Below are 20,369 nucleotides of genomic sequence, written 5' to 3' on the forward strand. Positions count from 1 at the left end.
CTGTGGCTGTGGTCACAGACTACAAAGTGTATGGTGGTATAATGTCTAAAACTAAAAACTAATAAGTCACATTGCACACGAAAGTTTTTGAGGTATATTACTTCAGATAAAACTCACGTATACGTATAGTCAACAGAATTTTCTTCCAAAAAGAAAAGAGCATGCTCATGTCATCTGTTCTGTTGCTGACCGTGCAAATATTTTTAAGATTTGAGGTGTTGACTGTGTGGAATAGCCTGTACAGCCTCCATATTTATTTTTATCTTGGCATGAGTGTAATGGTTATTGTCTCAAACACATTAGTTTATGTTTTTGTTTCTAATAAATCTTTTGTTAAAAATAGGTCCTGCAGCGGGTGCAAAGAAAGCTTTGACACATGATATCCTTGTTCACAGTATCTGTTAGGTAAATCTCTTTCCTTTACTTATGCCTTTTGAAAATGTGGGAAGGTGTAAAAAAAATTGCTTGAAGCAGTAAAATATCCCGATCTCAATGACTGTATTCCGTCACCACCGGTCGATCCAATGTTGTCGAACTCATATTCGCGTATTTAAACATTGAAATTCGAGTGTATTTGGCCATACATTAATACCGGTAGATTCAATGTTTCCAAACTCATCAGTCATTCTGGTTGCCGGTTGACGTGACGGAAAATGAAACTTGACAAATCGACCAATATCGCTGACGATCGGTTTTCTGCAAGTGCAATATTCAGCAATATGCAGGAGCAAATAGCAAATATTCAAAATCACAGTAAGACATGCGGACAGTCGGCCATCTGAAGGCAAAGTATGAGACAAGTCGAAGCGATTCATTAATTTAGAATAAGGAGAAGTATGCTGACAAATTGATTTCTTGTGCATCGATGAACCTTGAATTTCAGTCGCAATACCGTCGAAAGATCCGGATAATTTCTAAGAGTTCGAGATTATTTGACGCCGTATAGTCTCATTCAAATGTGTTGATGATTTACTTGCTATCTTGCTATGTTGACGTCGGCGGGAGGGTTAAATAATTCAAATACATTATTCTTGTATTAGCAAAATACCAAAAGAATTTGAATCTTTTGGACATTATACCGGTAGCTATTACAAATAACGAAAAATTTCCTAAGCTGCCATTTGAATTCAAAATCGAAATTTCCGATCGCGGTTCCGATAAATCTCAATTCAAAGGATCGCTGGAGCCCGTACTTACAGTATACAAGTACATTATGTCAATTCGAGATAACACCCGTCAATTTTTAATTGTGCTATGATGTTCGATCCTGAATGGGAAATTTAAATCAATCGTTGGCACATTTCAAACATTCATAAATGTTAATAAAGACGTATATACGTTAGACTTCTCGTTTCCACAACAAAACAGTTGTTTGTTCTGTGTCGGCCATTTTTTTATTTTTACTTACAGTCAAATCAAACTCGATTAAAGGAGTTGTACTTCCAGCGTTTTCCATGCAATTGCATCCAGAAGCGCGTCGTAGAAAGATAGTCTGCAGGCTCACGGGCTCACCATGTCATATTTAACTTATTTACTTTTCTTAATATTGTTCATAATTTGGTCCACATTTTCTATTGGCGGGTCTTCATCGACGCCCAATCTCCTCAACGGCCAACACATCCGCGTCATCTGGGTAATAAATAACAGTGAATTAGAATTATATTACATTGTTAACGAAAATTGAGATTAACTTGGTATAAAATACTCTATTGCAGACACTTTGGAGTGGAAACCCCAAAGGATTGAATGGACCACTTAAAGGAGGGGTAATGCTAGAGTGCCTATCGTCACGTTTCAATTTCACGTAACTAAGAAAATAAAAATTCAGAATTTTATTTCTTTTCCTTCTTTAACTTAACATTTAATTTACTTACTCTGGCCAGATACGAAATGGTTAGAGTGACGGAATTTAAACTAGAGCCAACTGGAAAAGAACGAGGACTTGTAAACTATTTTTGGGATCAAGTTGAGTTGGTTCTATTTTTCTATTATGATACAATTTTATCTGATTCACATCTATCTTACTTTAGCGTGCTGTTGGTAAAATGTAAGAATTATTTTTTTATTTTGCAGCAATGCGATTTGCTGACCCAAGATGTGGTGCCAACACCTCAGCGCAATAAAATCGTCGACCTGACAACGCCTTGGTATTACGGGAATTTAGTTTGCGTCATTCCCGTACCTGATGAAACGGCCAACATCAACTCAGTTATCAAACCGTTTCAATGGCCGGTTTGTATATAATACCTTTCAATTGGTTATTAAATTTTCGGCATTCAGCAAAACCAGTTACTCGATCAACAGGTCTGGCTATTAATCGGGGTATCGATCGTTGTGGTCATTGCAGTTTTGAATTTACTCCAGCGCTACCTGGAATATCGATCCGCATTCGAAATGGATTTTAAAACCAGCAATAAACCACGAGCCGAAAAATGGCGGACTGGAAATCAATATCTCTACGTTTTCGGCAATTTGCTGTCACAAGGTTGCTTTTATAACATCTTTAATTACTCTTCGATCACAGCCAGTCACAGCTAACATGTATAATTTAATTCAAAGGTGGTTTCTGCCCATCGAAATGGCTACCCTACCGACTTGTCGCTGGCGTGTGGATCCTGGCCGCTTTCATCTTCGTCCAGGCCTACACGTCGACTCTCATCACTTACGTCGTGACGCCAATCAATCAGCCACTAATCAATTCAGTCTATGACATTGCTGGCAGTAGCGACATCAATTTACTTGTCAGAGAAACGGGATCTTTAAATACGTTACTTTCGGCAAGTCAAAAACGTAAATAGATTCAAAGAGCATAATAATCAAAGTTCATTATTATTTTTACACGAGACAGACCAACAATTTCACGGGACTATTTGCGACATTGCGAAAAAAACTTGATGCAGTCCCGAATTCTCGATGTGTATCTCCGTCTGAATGCATACGTTTGATGACACCAGGTTCAAGAAATGTCTTCGTTGATGTAAGCTATGCATTCAAGTCTAATTACAAAAATTGTTTTCATTTTTAATTGATTAACTATTGACTATCTTAGGCAAAGGCTTTTGTATTGGATGAAATCAGAAAAGATTATAAAAAGACGGGCAAATGCAACTTTCAAATAGCGAAAGAAAGTTTCATCAGCGCCACGGCATCGTTTGCCCTTCCGAAAAACAGTCCCTACACGCCAGTTATAAGCCGAGGGTAAGAAAGTAAAAACCAAAATGTCGCTTCTTCATTCAAGTTATATAACATTTGTTTCAATCAAAATAGACTATTGGAACTGATGCAGATTGGCCTCATCGACCACTGGGACACGTGGTTCCGCCCAATGCCGCCTCAATGTAACGGAAAACCCCCAAATGGAAACAAGACCAAGAAGCTTTCGCCTCTTTCCCTGAAAAATTTGACCGGTGCATTTCTAGTTTTACTTGTTGGACTGAGCCTTTCGATTTTAGTTTTCCTCATCGAAAAAATCAATTCTGTCTCTAAATGTCGTCGCAGTCGCAAAGTTAATGGGTTGCAACGAGACTAAAATTACACATTCGTGTAGCTGTCGAAAGATAACAGAAGAAGAACCCCCGTTTATCCTTGGAATAGTATAGGTTTTAGGTAGAATTCAAAGTTCAAACTCGCACACATCTGCTGCATTCCACCGCAACGTTCTGCCAATGTAAAAGTCGTTCCTTTGAAACCTCAAAGGTGTACGATCGCGTAAAGGCGGAATGGATATTTTCTTGATGAAATGGTAAACGATAGTAAATAATCGATAAGCACTTGCGTAAAATGTTAGTTGGACAAGTACCCCGATTAACTTGTATCTCTTTTTGCTTTTAAATATTTAATCATGCACCTATCATTAGTTGGACGATGAATGCACAAGCTTAAAATACACTATCAAAACAATTACAGGATTACCCGTTAAAGTTTGATTTCTCTGTCTATATTTACGTCAACATTATCAATATAAGTTGGCTTTAAGAAAGAAGTCAACTTCGTGGTTGACTTGAATAAAATGATAATACCCAAATTTGCAATTTGGTTGCTGATTGGGGATTAATTTTTACAGTCAGCTGATTTTTGAAAACGGAAAACAAAACACTGCCGTCATGCGGTCATGGCGGCAATGGTGGTGACCGGCGAAGGACGAAAGACTGTGGTCACAGACTACGATGTAATGTCTAAAACTCAAATAAACCAAGTCACATTGCACACGAAAGTATTAGAGGTATTTCACTTTAGTTAGAAATCACGTACGGGTCAACAGGATTTTCTTCTTAAAAGAAAAGAGCATGCTCATGTCATCTGATGTTTTGCTGACTGTGCAAATATTTTTAAGATTTGAGGTGTTGACTGTGTGGAATAGCCTGTACAGCCTCCATATTTATTTTTATCTTGGCATGAGTGTGATGGTTATTATCTCGGAAACACTATAGTTTTTGTTTCTAAATAAATCTTTTGTTAAATATAGGTCCTGCACTCCTGCCACGGTTGTAAAGAAAGCATTGGCATGAAAATCCTCGTTTACAATGTCTGTTAGGTAAATCTCTGTTATTTTGCTTTCTTTTGGATACCTACGAGCTCTGTCTCTAGACAACTCACTTTCACCCTCAATGAACCGAATACTGATGATGCATCCTCTAATGTCACACCCTACTTGTAACGGTAACGGGTGTCGTTATAGTTATTTGCTAGCATAAGATTAAACGAACAATGTGGGGTGTAAGGAACAAACATTCATGTTTTCTACGTTTAGTTTCTCCATAGAAATTACGTTGACAAAAGTCTAAGTTGTCACATAGCCTAGATTATATTTTAGATTCCTTTATTATTATTTCTTTTTCATTGTCGCTTCTTATTCTTCACGCTACAAGCAGATTATTGAAATCTAGTTTGTGTTTCACCAGATAGCCCTTGTTGACTTTCGATGAGAAATAATAAGACGCAATAGCATAGGCCTACAGGAATTCGGTCATTGCCAGTCAATCTAAAATTTTCAAACTCATTAATCATTTTCATTGCAGGTTGACGTGACAGAAAATGAGAAAACTTGACGAATGCGACAATGTCGTTGACCATCGGTTTTCCGAGCAAGTGAATTTCAGAATTCAAAATAACAGATATTCAGAAGGTCGACGCAGTATCGAAGAAACAAGACGAAGCCAATAATTCATTTCGAAGGAGAAGCACGACAAATTGATTTTCCTATGCATCGATGAACCTTGACTTAGTAAGTCGTAACCCAAAAGATCCGGACAATTGTTAAGGGTTGCGATTATTTGGAACGTATAAGACGATTGATTATTTAAGCACATTTGGGGATAGTATAAACCTTTATGAATAGTTAGAGCATGTATGTGGAGAGATTTTGAAGGTAATTTCCCAGTCGCAATTTAAATGTAGTCGATAACCTTGCATTTAAACACTAGTGGCCATATCAAAGGGTGGTGATGTATATGAAATCAAGAAAGGAGTTGGTGGAAATGGTTCCGGAACTAAATGAAGACTAGAATTTTCCTTTTTTTTTCTACCGTCGATTTGCCATTTTTATAAGAAAAATTCAATAAATTTTGATGGGCATCTTCTATCCGTCCATTCATAAGTTGGGTTGGGGATTAACTTACAAAGAACAAATTCACGATAATGTTTCTGTCATCTATCTCCGATATTATCGTGATATTCGTTGGATATTAATTAATTACTATTATATTATTTATCTAGTTTTTGTGTTAATGTTTCAGTGTTGTCGACTTTATCGCTTCTAGTCTGGACTCTGGCGGACTGCAACTTTGAACAGCTTTTGAAGGAAAATATCGTTTAATTTAATGGCCAGGCAGGCTAGCAAACTAATAAAGGTAAAGACAATTTTTATAATCAATTTTTCATAGAATAACGTAAAACAGAACGAAAATTCAAAAAATAGTCTTTTAGCTTTTGCCGTTTTACAAACCTGCGTCATGGGCGATTAATGGCAACTTGATTTATTTCATACGAATTTTAAAGTTTAAAAGTTAACAAATGCATACCGTAAGTTAGTCGTAAGAATACGCATTGTATTTCGACTGTCCTCGATCACAACCAGTCGATCCTATTTTTAACAAACTCATCAATCATTTACGTGGTTGATTGACGTGGCAGAAACACAACTGGACAGGTTGTGCGGACAGGACTAATGCGGCAGGTTTGAACAAAGTCGCATCAGTTTGATGAGCCAGCGAATTTTCACTCTAGAATTCAACGCAGCGGACGGGGAGTTGTCGATATCATCCAAGTTTTAAAAAAGGCCGATGCGTTTCCACAGCAACCCTTTGATTATGACACGTATTGTTGTGTTTTTGAACCGAAGAAAAATCAAGGAAAGCTTCTTTCTTTAGCATTGAGATGTGATCAGTCGTTAACAGATGTTGAGCCAGTGAAGATTGGCATTGGAGTTGTAACACAATTTTTTTAGTTGGCACTCAATCAAATTTGATCCATCTGCTGACCCTCAATGGCTCATTTAGCTCCAACTTTTTTAATGCTGATCACTATAGCACTCACCACTTTGAACCGTGGCACCTGTTTAGCGACGCCAAATTCGATGGTTTCATCTGGGTAATACGAATTGCATAAGCTTTAGCGTTCTTGGCCCACAAAAAAGTTATCCATTATATGGACCGTCTGGAAGCTTCTAAATTTCTTAAAAATGTCCTTTTAACTCTCCTTTTCTATTTGCAGTTTCTCTTCGACGCCCAATCCGCTCAACGGTCAACACCTCCGCGTAATCTGGGTAATTATTATCAATGAATTTACATTAGTAATTGCAATTAAGATTAACTTGGCATTAAATACTCTGTTGCAGACACTTTGGAGTGGAAATCCCAAAGGACTTATTGGGCCGCTGAAAGGAGGCATAATTCTAGATACTTTATCCTCACGTTTAAATTTTACGTAACTAAATCAAAGAATTTCATTACGATGGCTTTTTTACCTTTTTGTTTAATCCCTCGGTCAGGTACGAGATGGTTCGGGTGACGGAATACAGACTGGAACCACCAGAAAATGGACGCGGACTTTTTAACTATTTGTGGGATCAAGTTAAGTTACTTTAATTTACTTTTGGTACAAATTAAGAATTATTTTTGTATTTCACAGCAATGCGATTTGCTGGCACAAGATGTGTTGCCTACCTTCCAGCGCAATAGAATCGTCGACCTGACAACCTATTGGTATTACGGGGATTTAGTTTTCCTCATTCCCGTGCCTGATGAAACGGCCAACATAAACTCCGTCGTTAAACCATTTCAATGGAAGGTACTGTACCTTATAATTCCTATGATTTTTCACGTTCAACAGCCTCCGTTATTCCATCAAAAGGTCTGGCTAGCCATCGGGGTATCGATCGTTTGCGTCATCGCAGTTTTAAATTTAATTCAGCACTTGGAATATCGATCCGCATTCATTACGGATTTTAGACCAAACAATAAACCACTGCCCAAAAACTACACGAACGATGATCAACTTCGGCCTGAGTTAGTCAATGGAAAAAAGCTACAGTTTAAGAAATGGCAAACCGGAAAACAGTACCTCTACGTTTTTGGCAATTTGCTTTCACAAGGTTCACAGCCTTTGAATATTCATCGCTGTCACAATTCATCATAGATATTTTTTAAAATTAGGTGGCTTTTGCCCATCGAAATGGCTACCCTTTCGACTAGTCGCTGGCGTATGGACCCTGGCCGCTTTCTTCTTCGTCCAGTCCTACACTTCAACTCTGTTCACTTACGTTGTGACGCCAATCAATCCACCGCTAATTAACTCTGTCAATGACATTGTTGACAGTGGCGACATCAATTTACTCGTCCGAGAAACAGGATTTTTAAATACGTTACTTTTGGCAAGTCATAAAATCAATGAATATTCACAGATTATGAATAATGAAAATGAAAGAACAGCCCGAGGAACTTATAATTTTTTAACGTGAGACAGGCCACCAATCACACGGGACTATTCTTGGCATTACAAAAGAAACTCGATTCTTTCCCTAAATCTCGATGTGTATCTCCGTCTGAATGCACCAAATTGATGACACCAGGTTCAAGAAATGTCTTCGTTGATGTAAGCTATCCATTCAAGTCTAATTACAAAAATTGTTTTCATTTTTTTAATTGATTAACTATTGACTAGGCAAAGGCTTTTGTAATGGATGAAATCAGGAAAGATTTTAAAAAGAAGGGCCAATGCAATTTCCAATTAGCCAAAGAAAGTTTCATCAGTACCATGGCGTCGTTTGCCCTGGCAAAAAACAGTCCCTACACCCAAAAAATTTCCCAGGGGTAAGTTAATAGAAGGCCAAAGATGTCCGCTTTTTCATTCAAGTGTTTACATTTTTGTTTCACTCGTTGTTTCAATCGAAAAAGAATATTGGAACTGCTACAGATTGGCCTCATCGACCACTGGGACACGTGGTTCCGCCCCATGCCTCCGCAGTGTAATGGAAAACCACAAAGTGGTGGAAGCAAGAAAAAGAAACTTTCGCCACTTTCCCTGAAAAATTTAACTAGCGCATTTATAGTTTTATTTGTTGGACTAATCTTTTCTTTTTTGACTTTTCTCGGAGAAAAAATTATTTCTATCCGTAAATGACATCACAAAAGTACGCGCAAAAACATCAAGGGTGCAGCATGAGCCAAATGACTTAATTAATCCGAAATTGCCCAGCAAGTTGAACCCTTATTCATCCTTAAAATTAGCTTAGATTGAATAATTATACTAATCTTTAGGTACTAGAACCTTTTTGACATCTCCTTTTTTCGCATTTATTCTCTCGCTCATCCGCATTCCGCCCTTTAAATTTATCTACGACTGACATTTTATAATATCTAGTGTCTGAATTGCCAACTTCTGGCGGAAAACTTTTTCTCATCAGCTAAATAGTTTGTAAAAATGGCGGAATGAAAATTTTCTTGATCGAATTTTATTCGTTTGCATATTTCTTTTTAACCCTTTTCCTTGTCTACTATAAAATTTAAACAAGAACCGCGGTGGACTCTTTTAAAAAGGTGAACTCCTTTTAGCTTAATTACTTAAGAGTTAAGTTAAGACTACTCAACAGATGGATGGGACGACGAAACATAAGTTTGAAAAATACATCATCAGCTGACAAACAAAAAACAAAACACTACCATCATGGCGGCGGTGATGACGATAGTTGTTGGCTTGTTGCATGTCAGCCATTACTGTAGTCAAGGTGTTTGAAAGTCGTTATGTGTTACATTGTTTCATTTCATCTGTTTGTAGGAATTTGTTAAATAACAGATTAGGTCAATAACACGTGGAATGTTACGGTCTTATTTCTTCATATTTTCGAGCAGGTATAAAAAGCTCGAAAAGTTGATATTGAATTTTAAAAGAAAGCATTGTGAAGTAAGACGATTTAATGAAGTCGGATTTTGGTTTTTGATGGTGTGACAGACCATATTTAAGTTTATCTTGGAATGACAAAAGGCTGTTATTTACAACTTATTTACTTTTCTAATAACTCTCACGTTAAAACTTAAAATTGGGTCTTGCCAGTTGCCATAAGAAAGCACTGGTATGAAAATCCTTGTTTCCAATGTCTGTTAGTATGTATGATAATCTGTGTTAAACTATTTATTCACTTTATTAGGTTGCCGTTGAAATTGTAGGCATTGAAAAAGTTGCTTGAAATAGTAAAATATCCCTGATGATCAGCCACCGTGTTCATTCACAATTGAGATAATGCTTTCACTAAACAACTGAAGGTTTTTAACGTCAGAGGTTATTTCCCGTGCTGGGGGTATAGGAAAATATTACTAAAATTTCAATCCAAACAAAGCAATTGATTTGTTATTCTGTGGACATAAAGGTCGACCGTTCGTTTCGAAAACACAAGTGGATTAGTAGGGCGCGCTGGGTTTTTTTTCTGGTTGAGATGAACATTTTAATGTAATAGCATTAAGGGAATGTCAAATTGTAATTTATTTATTTCTTTTTTTTCCACCTGAATAGGAAACTTTGCCGAGGGGAAAGAAAAATTCCCACGAGAGAATCCAGTGAGACCAGACATCCGATGGCTGGCCAGCATGATTCAACGGACGAAACATGTTTACTGGCGGACATAACGCTGGTGGACAACAACTTTTGCTTATTAAGAAAATGCCACTTCGTTCAATGCTTGTAAAGAATTTTCAGGTTAGACAACCTCTAATATTTATGTTTCATTGTGGCATCTGATTCTTTATCAGGTATCAGGTAGCTTTTTGAAATCGTTGATAGGTTTTTTATTAAGTCAAAAATAGACTTTTGTGTTTTGGCATTCGACGTCTCTACCAAGTTTCCCCTTTTAAGGTCAGTATAGCCAATCATTGTAAAGAATCATGGAAATCTTAATTTTTATTCGTGCTAATGTGGGTTTCCATTATCAATTGCAAGAAAACTGAGTTGTGTGAGCTATAGGTTGCGGTTATCGTACACCGCCAGCTAACTGAAGACCTAATTAACCCGTATTAGACATGTTGGGCTGCTGGTTGGGTAACACAAGATTTCTGTTTTATAAATTTTGAAACTGAAATAAGTTAACTTATACTGTACATACCACAAGTCGTATGCGATGTTACATTGAATTTCAACTACATTTGATCACAGGAAATCTTCCAGAACACTCGTGGTAGATCCAATATGTTTTCGAACAGAAATCATTTTCGTTGACGGCTTGTCTACGGTATCAGGATTTATAATTCAAAATAACAGTGAGATATATGGACAGTTGACAGGATCAAAGTATGGAACAAGTCGGAAGTGAACCAACAATTTTGAGACGAAGAAAGAAAAGAATATCGAATTGATTTCCTTCGTTTCGATTAATCCTGACGAAACTAGACCACCAAGGAACGTAGACAAAACCTTGGCGATTTTGTCGTATTGAGCTTTATCGCAATATCACCCAAACCATTTATGTACCTGACTGATATGTAACGGCTTTAGTAGGATAATAGCAAAATGCAAAGTTGGAATTTAAATCTATTGGACAGAACGGTTACAAAAACCCAGAAAATTTCTAAAACGAAATGAATCCCAAGTAAAAAGGTAAATCTAATTTCAAAGGACCCATGGGTACCGTATCACGTAACTAAGTAGGCCTATGTCCGAGTTTTCAAATAAGACTCGTTAAATTTTAAAACATACGATGAAAGACAGTCTAGGGACGTTTCTGAAAAGTTGACAGACGAATAGCCTACCGAATAGCAAATTTATTTAAATCCATAACATTTCATATCCTGACTATACTAACGTGGTTTATGTAAGCATTCATACATCATATCTCCCCGTTTCCACAACAAACAAACAGTTATCTATTTCAACGATTTGTATTGTTGTGTTGTACTTGTAGCGATTTTCGTGCAGTTGGATCTGGAAGCTTTACCTTGAAAGTCTATTTGCAGGCTCACGATGTCTTATTTACTTTTCCTTTTCTTAATAGGATGGCTTACCATTTCTATTCACGGTTCCTCATCAACGCCCAATCCGCTCAACGGCCAACACCTCCGCGTCATCTGGGTAATTTTTTGTTAATGAATTTACATTAGGTGTTACAATTAACTTGGCAATGAACATACTTTATTGCAGACACTTTGGAAGGGAAACCCTAAAGGGCTAATTGGACCCCTCAAAGGAGGGGCAATGCTAGAAAGCCTGTCGTCACGTTTAAATTTCACGTAACTAAAAAGAAGAAATTCATTTCGTTGGTTCCTGCCTTTTCAAACTAAACAATTATTTAATACGTATTTCCCGTTCAGGTACGAGATGGTTCGAGTAACAGAGTTCAAAATTGAGCCATCAGAAAAAGGACTAGGACTTTTTAACTATTTGTGGGATCAAGTTAAGTTGGTTTAATTTATTTTTGGTACAAATTTTAAAAAAATTTTAAACTTTACAGCAATGCGATTTGCTGGTCCATGATGTCATTCCAACACCCGAGCGCAATAAAGTCGTCGATCTGACGACTTATTGGATCTACGATCGTTTAGCTTTTCTCATCCCCGTACCAGATGAAACGGCCAACATCGACTCCGTCATCAAACCTTTCCAATGGCCGGTTAGTGCCTTTCAATTTGCTCTTAATCTTAATTAAAAATCTGAAAAAAAAATTATTATTTAATCAACAGGTATGGCTAGGACTGGGGATATCCATCGTTTGCGTTATCGCAATTTTAAATTTAATTCGACGCTACTTGGAATGTCGATCGACATTTTGTACGGGTTTTAGACCCAACAATGAACCACAGACAAGAAACTTAAAAACTGGAGGCCAACACCGTGCCAAGAAAAGGCAGACCGGAAATGAATATCTCTACGTTTTGGGAAATTTGCTGTCACAAGGTTTTTGTATATCTTTGACATTACGCTATCACGATTAAAATCAAAAATGTTCTTATTACTGTTATTTCAATAATAAGGTGTCGTTTGCCCATCAAAACAATTACCCTACCGACTAGTCGCTAGCGTTTGGATCCTGGCCGCCTTCATCTTTGTCCAGTCCTACACGTCCACTCTGTTCACTTATGTTGTGACGCCAATCAGCCATCCGCTAGTCAACTCAATTTACGACGTTATTGGTAGTAGCGACATCAATTTAATAGTCAGAGAAACGGGACTTATAAATACGTTACTTTCGGCAAGTTTAAAAAAGTGCCAATGACATTAGAATAACGAGAGAAACAGGTTTTAATTTTGATTATGCAACAGAACACCAATCACAGTACGGGCATATTCGCGACATTACAAAAGAAAGTGGATTCCTTCCCAAATTCTCGATGCGTATCGGTGTCTGACTGCATTCGAACTATCAAACCGGAATTGAGAAATGTGTTAATTGATGTAAACATTTTACTCATTTGTTATCTTATTCTTGCTACAAGAATTCAGATTTAATCCCGTTTAATCGGTTAACTTAACTAGGCAAATGTTTACCTAAAGGATGCCATCAGAAATGATTTTAAAAAGACGGGCAAATGCAACTTTCAAATGGCAAAAGAAGGATTCATCGGCACCACGATATCGCTTGCGCTACCGAAAAACAGCCCCTACACTCAAAGAATTTCCCAAGGGTAACCCAGTAAACTCCCATGATGTTGCCTCTTTATATTTTTTTTTTCAATTTATTTATTCTGTTAGAATTTTGGAAGTGCAGCAAACTGGCGTCGTTGACTTCTGGGACACGTGGATCCGCCCCATGCCTCCTCAATGTAATGGGAAACCCCAAAGTGGAAATAAGAAAAAGAAAACAACTCCTCTTTCCCTGAAAAACTTGACCGGTGCCTTTCTAGTTTTGTCGGTTGGATTGAGCCTTTCCTTTTTGGCTTTTCTCGTGGAAAAAGTCATTTCAATACGTGAGCGACATCACGCAAGTAATAAGTTGCAACAAGATTCAAATAACGTAATTGTAATGGTGCCATTTAAGGTTACAGCAGAAGAGGAAGAACCAGTGGTCATCCTTGATTAGGTCGTTGCTTAGATTGGCCCATAACTAATCTTAAAAATTTGTCATTTTAGTATTTTCTTCATTGCCTTGAGTTTCACCCACTTCTTTTCCGAAGAGGGTCGTTATTTAGTCTGTACCTTACCGTACAATTTTAAAATCGCACATCCGCATTCCGCCTCTTATATTTTTCAATGTATAGTCAAGTTGTGTTTTTGGAGTTGGAATATGGAAACTTGGAAATGCCCAAAAGCCAAATTTTCTTTAACAAATAGTAGTCGATTGTAGTTCATGATTCACCTTTGTGTATGAAGTATTTAGACCGCGATGGACATGCAAGTCTTTGGCCTACTTCACTTTGCACTTATCTGCTGTACGACGAAACTTATGGTCAAAATACACTAAAAATACGGAAGGTTAGATTTCTCTATCCAAAACTCTAAATATGCCTGACACATTTGAACTATTCGGCATTCTTTAAAACATGTACATACTGACGATTCAGCTGTAGATCATTCTTATATTTCAGCTTTCAAGGCGGCCCAATTTAACAGTCATATCACTTTATTTTATATTTGGAAAAATCCCTATTTCGTAGACTCACTATTTTTCTTTTGGCGGGCTTTTTTTTGTAATGCGAAAATTAGCAGATAGAAAGTTTGGTTACTAGATGGCACAGCTTAGTCGTCTTGACTGTCACAGTGTCACTCTTTTTATACCTCTTTAACGATTAATTATGAGTCTAGGAAAGTTTGGCAAGCTAGTAATTATTATTTGTGCTTATTCCAACTGTTACATTATCGTAAAAATTTACACCACTTTAACACATGGCCCATGGTGCATAGACAAGTTCGGGATGCTGAGTTGCACAACCGCAAAATTAGGATCGTGCGCCAACGAGTTTTTGTAACGTTGTGGGGATAGTAGAAAGCGGGTTTTTTATTATTTAAGCATAGAATTACTTATCTAATCTTAGAAATGTTCAGGATTATCGTTGTTTAGAACATTCTGCTTTTTAAAGAGTAATTTGAAATGTATAATTCAGCTTAGTTTACCCATTAAAATTAAAGAAAGTCCAAGCCTGGGATGCTGTTTAGTCTTTTCTTGTGTTTTTTGACAGATCTGCTGACAAGTGACAAGCTCAAACACACAAGAAAAGACTAAACAGCATCCCAGGCTTGGACTTTCTTTAATTTTAATGGGTAAACTAAGCTGAATTATACATTTCAAATTACTCTATAAAAAGCAGAATGTTCTAAACAACGATAATCCTGAACATTTCTAAGATTAGATAAGTAATTCTATGCTTAAATAATAAAAAACCCGCTTTCTACTATCCCCACAACGTTACAAAAACTCGTTGGCGCACGATCCTAATTTTGCGGTTGTGCAACTCAGCATCCCGAACTTGTCTATAGCCTAGCCGAATGGAATTGTCGAAGACAACGAGCCTCGTGTGTCGTGTCTCTTCTTTGCCCACGCCCCTTTTTACGTCGTCTGCTGAAGAAGTTTTCCAACAAGAATGTGACTTAACAAATAACAACTGCTTAACAAATTAACGTAGAAGAATGGAACAAAAATCTTCCATAAACAAAAACAGGTATTAATTCAAATGATAAATTGTTATGTTTAGTGTTATCTCATAAACGTTTTGATCAGAAAAGCAGTCCCTTCACATACGAAATCTTCTTAGTCCGAGGTAGAATATTACCTGGAATTCACGAAAAAAAAGTTATAACATCTACAACAAACGTGATCACTTATTATTTCACATGAAATATAAAAGAAATTGAGAAAATCTAGGTAAAACGTCTAGGTGTTACCTAAACAAAAAAGTGGATCTTGTGATTTCATAACTTTTAAAAAGTAAACCCTGAAGACGTAGTCATATTCAATCCACAACGCTAAAACCTAAAACAGGATTTCCTTGCTCTTTTTAGTGATCACGGGGATAAATAATGTCTTTAGCTTGTTGAAACCGGATCTTTGAAAGTTCTTTCATTATTTGATAAAGAATATCTCAACTTTACTTGATAGGTCATGCAAATAGAGTAAGCATGTGTTTGTTCCATTTTAAAGACACTTAGAATTACTAAAGTGTTAGGTGTGTTTTGTGTAGGCTTATTAGGCTTATAGTTAGATTCTTTTTTTATCCTTCAACGTTTTTAGTTTACATTGTAGATCAGAATTTTTTATTAATTGATGAATGATAATGCCACTTACTTTACCATAACTGTTTTTGATATTTTTATTCTAGATATGGAGAGCTTCCAGCATAAACTTTGCATCATTCATCTCGTTCCTCTTCTGTCCTCGCGTACGTCTATGTGAGCGCAAAGGTATCCATGGGGACGTCGTATATATTCCGCTTCCACCTCCAGAAGTCACCACTGCTACCCTAATGATTCATTTGGCCATCAAGTTAATAAGGTAAAACTGAACCTTTTATAGTCTTTAGCCCTCTTTAGCCTTTTTTCGCAGTTTAAATCTATTCTGGACTTGGGCTGTTCGTCGTTTTAGTCTCTTGACTCTTGGATAGTTATGCTGAGAAGCCAGTTTTTGTTATTACTCATTTTCCTTTTGTCCGTTATTGGGATTTTCGTTGTTTGGTGCCGGCATTGGCGGCTTCTACGATCCAGGGCTCTGGGTTCGCATTTTTAGGTCCCAGTTTTTGACGTTGGTGAAACCTCTTTGTGTCGGCGTAGATGGCCTTCGTCCCATCTATGAATTACCATTTAAATTAACCAATCCAAAGTTAATTTCGCCGTTGGTCTGCACTCTGCAGAAGCAATGTCATTTTTGTATGGCTGCCTTTGAGTGTTTCCCCTGGTTTTAGCCACTGACTGACCGTTCGGTGTATTCCTTTTTTAAATTTTTTAAACGCTTGAATTTGAATGTAATCTCGTATTCAGGCAACGAACAGTTGAATTGCGGTAAGGCAAAAAAGTTGAAAAACTCGTTTGCCGATGTAATAATTCGTTTAATGATAATAACCAGTGAACAAATTGAAAGTGAGGATCGTGGATTCACTGAAGCCTGGGATTTTTTTTTCTTTTAAGGGTGGGAAGTGAGCTGTGGTCGTTCGTCTCTTTGTTAGTTCCACCTATTTAGCGTGAGCTTGCGTGAACGAGCGTCCTGGGAAAAGATTTCGAACCACTCCCGTATACGATAAAGATGGGATTGTTTTATCCTATTATATATTATTATATATATTACATTACTAAGGTGCTGAGAACAGAATCAACCAGGGTCCAGCAATCACGAGGACCTTACTCACTAAGACATCCCTCTCCCATCAATGTTAAAGTGAGGTTGGGGCTTCTTTGAAGGCTGGCGAGTTGACTGTTGGATGTATCGTCTTATCGACATTTTTTCATATTGTTTGGCTCCCTTGGTCGGGCTGACTGATATCCAATTTTTTTTTTCTTTTCTATTTTGCCGATTTGTTTTCATCTGACTCTTTGTCGATGGACATTTCTCCTCTTTTAAAGAAAACAAAACTCTAATCAATCTGAAGTGAACCACTCTCAATCATTACAGAATTAGATATTTGAATTGCGAACTGCGTTTTACTTTAGTTTGTTGTAATCTTAAGTCAAGTCTATTTACTTTCCGTCTCACAACATGTTTAAAAAATCATTTCTTCTTCCAAAATGTATCCCGTAAAGTGGGTCCAGCAGTTCCTACCGTCATCCAAGAGACTCACGCTATCCGAAATTAATGTGATCTGCAACCAAATTTCATCTCCTTTTTGTAAATTGAGCGTCGATTGCAGAGTCAAAGGGGTTTCTTGCCAATTTATAGTTTGGTACTCTTCCACAAAGCCCCACCCGATAAAATTCCCGTTCAGATTGAGACCTACTCCTAAACTAAGTAAAGATGATGACGTAGGAAATTGGGCGTGTCCAGTAAACGAAAAGAAATACGTTCCCGGGACAGGTGCCGTGAATTTTCCTGTCGACAAATCCATGGCGTTGCCGATGTTTAATTTGGAAACCTGGAAAGGAATTGAGACATTTCCCGTGTTGAAGAGAGAATTCCGCTGGACGTAGAAGTAGACAGGCGCCGACTTGACGTCGTCGTATCCGATCCATTTCTGGAAACCTGTCATCCATTCAATTGAATTAGAAATTAGTGTGCTGTAGTTAAAAGAAGACAGGTGTTGCCTTACCGGCTTCGTTCGGCAGTTTTTCGAAATCGCAGTAAACACTTTCGACCATTTTGACTCCTTTAACGGAATAGAATCCTCTCAGGGTGTGGCCGATCCTCCAAAGATCTTCGCACGACGTCGGCATTCCAGTGACGGCCACTTGTCCGGTGCATTCGAATCGGCCCAGTGTGTGAACACCGGAAGAATATTCTTGCCCAGTTCGGCCGAAATTCAATCGGGTGACGGGCAGGATCTCCTTATCATTAATGACTCCTGCATTTCAATCATATCGAGTTGAAATCGTTTTATCTAAAGCGTTTGAATTGAAATCATCTTACCGCTATCGACTAGTTGCTCCGGTGCAGTAGAATCGCAGTTGCACTTCATAAAAGATTCGACGCAATTTCCATCGATGCCGCACTGGCAGGTGTGGACGTCCTTGTTGTCACCGGCCCAGAAGAATTTGTCGTTTCCGTCTTTGTCGTTCCACCAGGAAAATGCGATGCCGTCCAACTCGAAAGGGGCGTAGAAGCAATCGTACTAGAAATCAAAAATACGTTCATTTGATCGAATAATTAATTTTTTTTTTCAATTAATTTAATCGTACTTTAATCGACTGATGGCATTCGCTTGACAAATTTGCTAACGCTGCCATCTGTCTGAGACTTGCGTTGTACGTCACGGCCTTTGAATAACATCCCGGATCGGCGCAGTGACCCACGTCCATCGGTCCTTCGCTGTCGTGTGGAACGGATGTCGTATCTTTTCAAAGGAACAGAATAGGACACCGAAAGCAGTTTTATCACATTTTCCCAGTGTCGGTAGTACCTGTAGTCATGTCGCAATGGACGTAAATGGGGTCATCGCCGACGCCTTGTCCGTCCGGATCGATCCAGCGCATGCCGGAATCGAGAGATGGGTCCGCCAGATGGGCTTCTCTGCAAGTCCTCGGGATGGCGCTTCTTCCAGTTAGTGGATCGATACTTTTTCTGTTTTCTTGTAGAGCGACTACCGACGATTCTAGTTGTTGCACTTTAGATTCTAGCCAAATGACTTTCTCTTCCAGTTGCCTATTTTTAATTTCGAGATGACGGACCATTTGCCTCTGACAAAAGAAGTTGGAAATAATTGATTTTGGGGTTGAATTAAAATGAGGAAGTTACTTGAATACCTGCTGCTGAGACATTTTGGTTTCGAGTTGTTGAAATTGCGTTTCGAATTTAGTTTCAACAATTTCTTTAAATTGCATCTGATTCGTTGGAAGAAAATGCAATTGATTTTAATTCAAAATTGTTATGAAATAGAAACTTGTATTACGTAATTTTGAGTCAACTGTCCCAATTTGTCCTCCAAATTCAGGGTGGCATCGGCCGAACTGATTGATGACCAACTTAAAAGCAAAAACAAGACGAAACGAACATTTACCGTTGAAATGGCAATCATTTCTTGGGAGTGTCTATATAGAGCCTTCTGTCTTTCTTCTTTTCCTGCGAGAAAATCACGCTCGGAAACTGTTTGGTAGTCTATAAATAATTTTTAGTTCTCCCTGATAAGGAGTTCATCCCAACATTCGCGTTATCTTTGGGGATTTTGATCGACCTTTGAATAGCGCCGATTACAGTTAAACGTGTAATGCGCAGCTACGTGATTTTGTTCGCGTTTCTTTTTAATTATTATTTCTGGCTACCCTAAACTTTATGCCTTGGTTAGAACATGAGGTTAGTGAACATGAGGAGAGATGAGTCAACTGCTCGCTTCTCTTTCACTTCAACAGTGATCCAAAGGGTATGTGTGTATGTTCCTGAATATTTAGGTGAAAGGGAAATCCCCTTACCGATCAAGGTGCAATTGTGATAAACTTGTCGGATAGAAAGAAAGTGGGTCATCAATCAATGCTGGGTTTGTTTTTTTACTTGTTTGTTCCTGATTAAGTTTAGTTGAAATTGGAAAAATCGGCAGAAGGCAACGCTGCTCTTTTTTATTTTATTTTATTTTTTTCTCTTGTACTGTACATTGTAGAATTGGCAACACCTTGCCCAGCTTTGACATCGCTTCGTCGACACCGACTTAAGACGCATAGCCCAGTCATTTCCACAATTTCTACCAGCTGCTTCACGACGTTCGTTATCGCTTCCACGTTTGCTTAATTGATTCTTAAGTTTCAACACCTGCACTTGGACCTACACTGACGTTCGGCAGGATTTGAGTAGTTGTGAAAAGTGTTATTTTCTTTCCTCGAGCACGAAGGAAGTACGCCATACTCATGCTGATTGTATTTGATGCCAAGCAAGCTTTAATGGTTAGAGGAAAGGCTCCTAATCCTTGTAAGTATTCATGTATTTCAATCTTGATCTATGGTTTAAGTATTTGTCTATCTTTGTTATTGACATTTTTTCTTTGCTGTATTTTATTGCAGGTTTGGCAACTGCTTGGTCGAAATGGTGCTGTTGTTCATCCATGTCTGAAGACACATAGTAGCCTGCACTTAATTTTTACTATCATGTGTGAATTGTTCATCGATGTTTGAAGGTGAGGGTTTTTTATGTAGTCTGAAGAGTGTCTGAAGATATTTTGTAGTCAGCTATTGACCAAAGAAGGGAATTCAACATTATCGATAATCACATTTAAATTATGTAGCAGTTCTAACTTGAGTTTGCTATCTATGTTACCTGCAATTTGTCGCAATGGTATTTTTATTTTGTATCAGTAGTAATGAAATATACAAACTAAAATTGATACTAGAAT

The 20,369-nt window shown here is 37.8% G+C and overlaps 4 protein-coding genes and 1 long non-coding RNA gene across 12 annotated transcripts; 4 read left to right on the forward strand and 1 right to left on the reverse strand.

Moving 5' to 3' along the window:
• The first annotated feature begins 4 nt into the window (after window positions 1–4).
• LOC124196851 (ionotropic receptor 93a-like) lies at window positions 5–8,948 on the forward strand. Of its 6 annotated transcripts, XM_046592092.1 has the most exons (13): window positions 4,131–4,222; window positions 4,466–4,534; window positions 5,019–5,224; window positions 5,736–5,849; window positions 6,712–6,763; window positions 6,836–6,924; window positions 6,989–7,070; window positions 7,129–7,287; window positions 7,351–7,591; window positions 7,653–7,870; window positions 7,963–8,091; window positions 8,161–8,309; window positions 8,394–8,948. In XM_046592092.1, the coding sequence occupies exons 7-13, from the start codon at window positions 6,996–6,998 to the stop codon at window positions 8,617–8,619; spliced, it is 1,197 nt and encodes a 398-aa protein (XP_046448048.1). In that variant the 5' UTR covers window positions 4,131–4,222; window positions 4,466–4,534; window positions 5,019–5,224; window positions 5,736–5,849; window positions 6,712–6,763; window positions 6,836–6,924; window positions 6,989–6,995; the 3' UTR covers window positions 8,620–8,948. The 6 variants fall into 6 exon arrangements, with proteins under 6 accessions (XP_046448047.1, XP_046448046.1, XP_046448050.1 ...); XM_046592091.1 differs by lacking the exons at window positions 4,131–4,222; window positions 4,466–4,534; window positions 5,019–5,224 and adding exons at window positions 5–28; window positions 344–405; XM_046592090.1 differs by lacking the exons at window positions 4,131–4,222; window positions 4,466–4,534; window positions 5,019–5,224 and adding exons at window positions 120–273; window positions 344–405.
• LOC124197692 (ionotropic receptor 93a-like) lies at window positions 1,891–3,529 on the forward strand. Its single transcript, XM_046593225.1, has 7 exons — window positions 1,891–1,944; window positions 2,074–2,232; window positions 2,305–2,485; window positions 2,560–2,777; window positions 2,849–2,977; window positions 3,050–3,198; window positions 3,268–3,529. The coding sequence occupies exons 1-7, from the start codon at window positions 1,891–1,893 to the stop codon at window positions 3,527–3,529; spliced, it is 1,152 nt and encodes a 383-aa protein (XP_046449181.1).
• Window positions 8,949–9,206: 258 nt separating the features above from the next.
• LOC124196853 lies at window positions 9,207–13,889 on the forward strand. Of its 3 annotated transcripts, XM_046592098.1 has the most exons (13): window positions 9,207–9,347; window positions 10,006–10,173; window positions 10,273–10,344; window positions 11,477–11,553; window positions 11,623–11,711; window positions 11,793–11,874; window positions 11,933–12,091; window positions 12,162–12,375; window positions 12,453–12,670; window positions 12,742–12,873; window positions 12,955–13,103; window positions 13,171–13,403; window positions 13,464–13,889. In XM_046592098.1, the coding sequence occupies exons 5-13, from the start codon at window positions 11,677–11,679 to the stop codon at window positions 13,496–13,498; spliced, it is 1,257 nt and encodes a 418-aa protein (XP_046448054.1). In that variant the 5' UTR covers window positions 9,207–9,347; window positions 10,006–10,173; window positions 10,273–10,344; window positions 11,477–11,553; window positions 11,623–11,676; the 3' UTR covers window positions 13,499–13,889. The 3 variants fall into 3 exon arrangements, with proteins under 3 accessions (XP_046448054.1, XP_046448053.1, XP_046448051.1); XM_046592097.1 differs by lacking the exon at window positions 10,273–10,344 and having other exon boundaries at window positions 10,006–10,188; window positions 13,171–13,889; XM_046592095.1 differs by lacking the exon at window positions 10,273–10,344 and having other exon boundaries at window positions 13,171–13,889.
• A 1,006-nt stretch (window positions 13,890–14,895) lies between these two features.
• LOC124196854 lies at window positions 14,896–20,362 on the forward strand. Its single transcript, XR_006875848.1, has 4 exons — window positions 14,896–15,074; window positions 15,732–15,904; window positions 19,644–19,948; window positions 20,041–20,362. It is a non-coding gene; the product is annotated as an uncharacterized LOC124196854 (long non-coding RNA).
• Window positions 17,053–19,135, reverse strand: LOC124196850. The gene is made up of 7 exons (XM_046592088.1): window positions 18,942–19,135; window positions 18,796–18,873; window positions 18,453–18,729; window positions 18,232–18,386; window positions 17,963–18,164; window positions 17,646–17,897; window positions 17,053–17,578 (listed from the first exon to the last, which is right to left on the reverse strand). Exons 1-7 carry the CDS (start codon window positions 19,065–19,067, stop codon window positions 17,103–17,105), a joined length of 1,566 nt encoding a protein of 521 aa, XP_046448044.1. The 5' UTR covers window positions 19,068–19,135; the 3' UTR covers window positions 17,053–17,102.
• Window positions 20,363–20,369: the final 7 nt, after the last annotated feature.

Source organism: Daphnia pulex, chromosome 7, assembly GCF_021134715.1.
Source record: "Daphnia pulex isolate KAP4 chromosome 7, ASM2113471v1".
Taxonomy (NCBI): domain Eukaryota; kingdom Metazoa; phylum Arthropoda; class Branchiopoda; order Diplostraca; family Daphniidae; genus Daphnia; species Daphnia pulex.

Bases quoted from the DNA above. Each gene is read 5' to 3' on its own strand.
- LOC124197692 (XM_046593225.1), top strand. From the start codon at position 1,891: ATGGTTAGAGTGACGGAATTTAAACTAGAGCCAACTGGAAAAGAACGA. The intron at 2,486-2,559 runs GTTGCTTTTATA...TTTAATTCAAAG, and splicing joins CGGCAATTTGCTGTCACAAG to GTGGTTTCTGCCCATCGAAA. The intron at 2,978-3,049 runs GTAAGCTATGCA...TGACTATCTTAG, and splicing joins CAAGAAATGTCTTCGTTGAT to GCAAAGGCTTTTGTATTGGA.
- LOC124196853 (XM_046592097.1), top strand. From the start codon at position 11,677: ATGCTAGAAAGCCTGTCGTCACGTTTAAATTTCAC. The intron at 12,671-12,741 runs GCAAGTTTAAAA...ATTATGCAACAG, and splicing joins TTATAAATACGTTACTTTCG to AACACCAATCACAGTACGGG. The intron at 13,104-13,170 runs GTAACCCAGTAA...TTATTCTGTTAG, and splicing joins ACTCAAAGAATTTCCCAAGG to AATTTTGGAAGTGCAGCAAA.
- LOC124196850 (XM_046592088.1), bottom strand. From the start codon at position 19,067: ATGATTGCCATTTCAACGGTAAATGTTCGTTTCGTCTTGTTTTTGCTT. The intron at 18,165-18,231 runs GTACGATTAAAT...TTTGATTTCTAG, and splicing joins AATGCCATCAGTCGATTAAA to TACGATTGCTTCTACGCCCC. The intron at 17,579-17,645 runs GTAAGGCAACAC...AATGGATGACAG, and splicing joins AAAACTGCCGAACGAAGCCG to GTTTCCAGAAATGGATCGGA.
- LOC124196851 (XM_046592089.1), top strand. The intron at 6,764-6,835 runs GTAATTATTATC...ACTCTGTTGCAG, and splicing joins AACACCTCCGCGTAATCTGG to ACACTTTGGAGTGGAAATCC. The intron at 8,310-8,393 runs GTAAGTTAATAG...CAATCGAAAAAG, and splicing joins ACCCAAAAAATTTCCCAGGG to AATATTGGAACTGCTACAGA.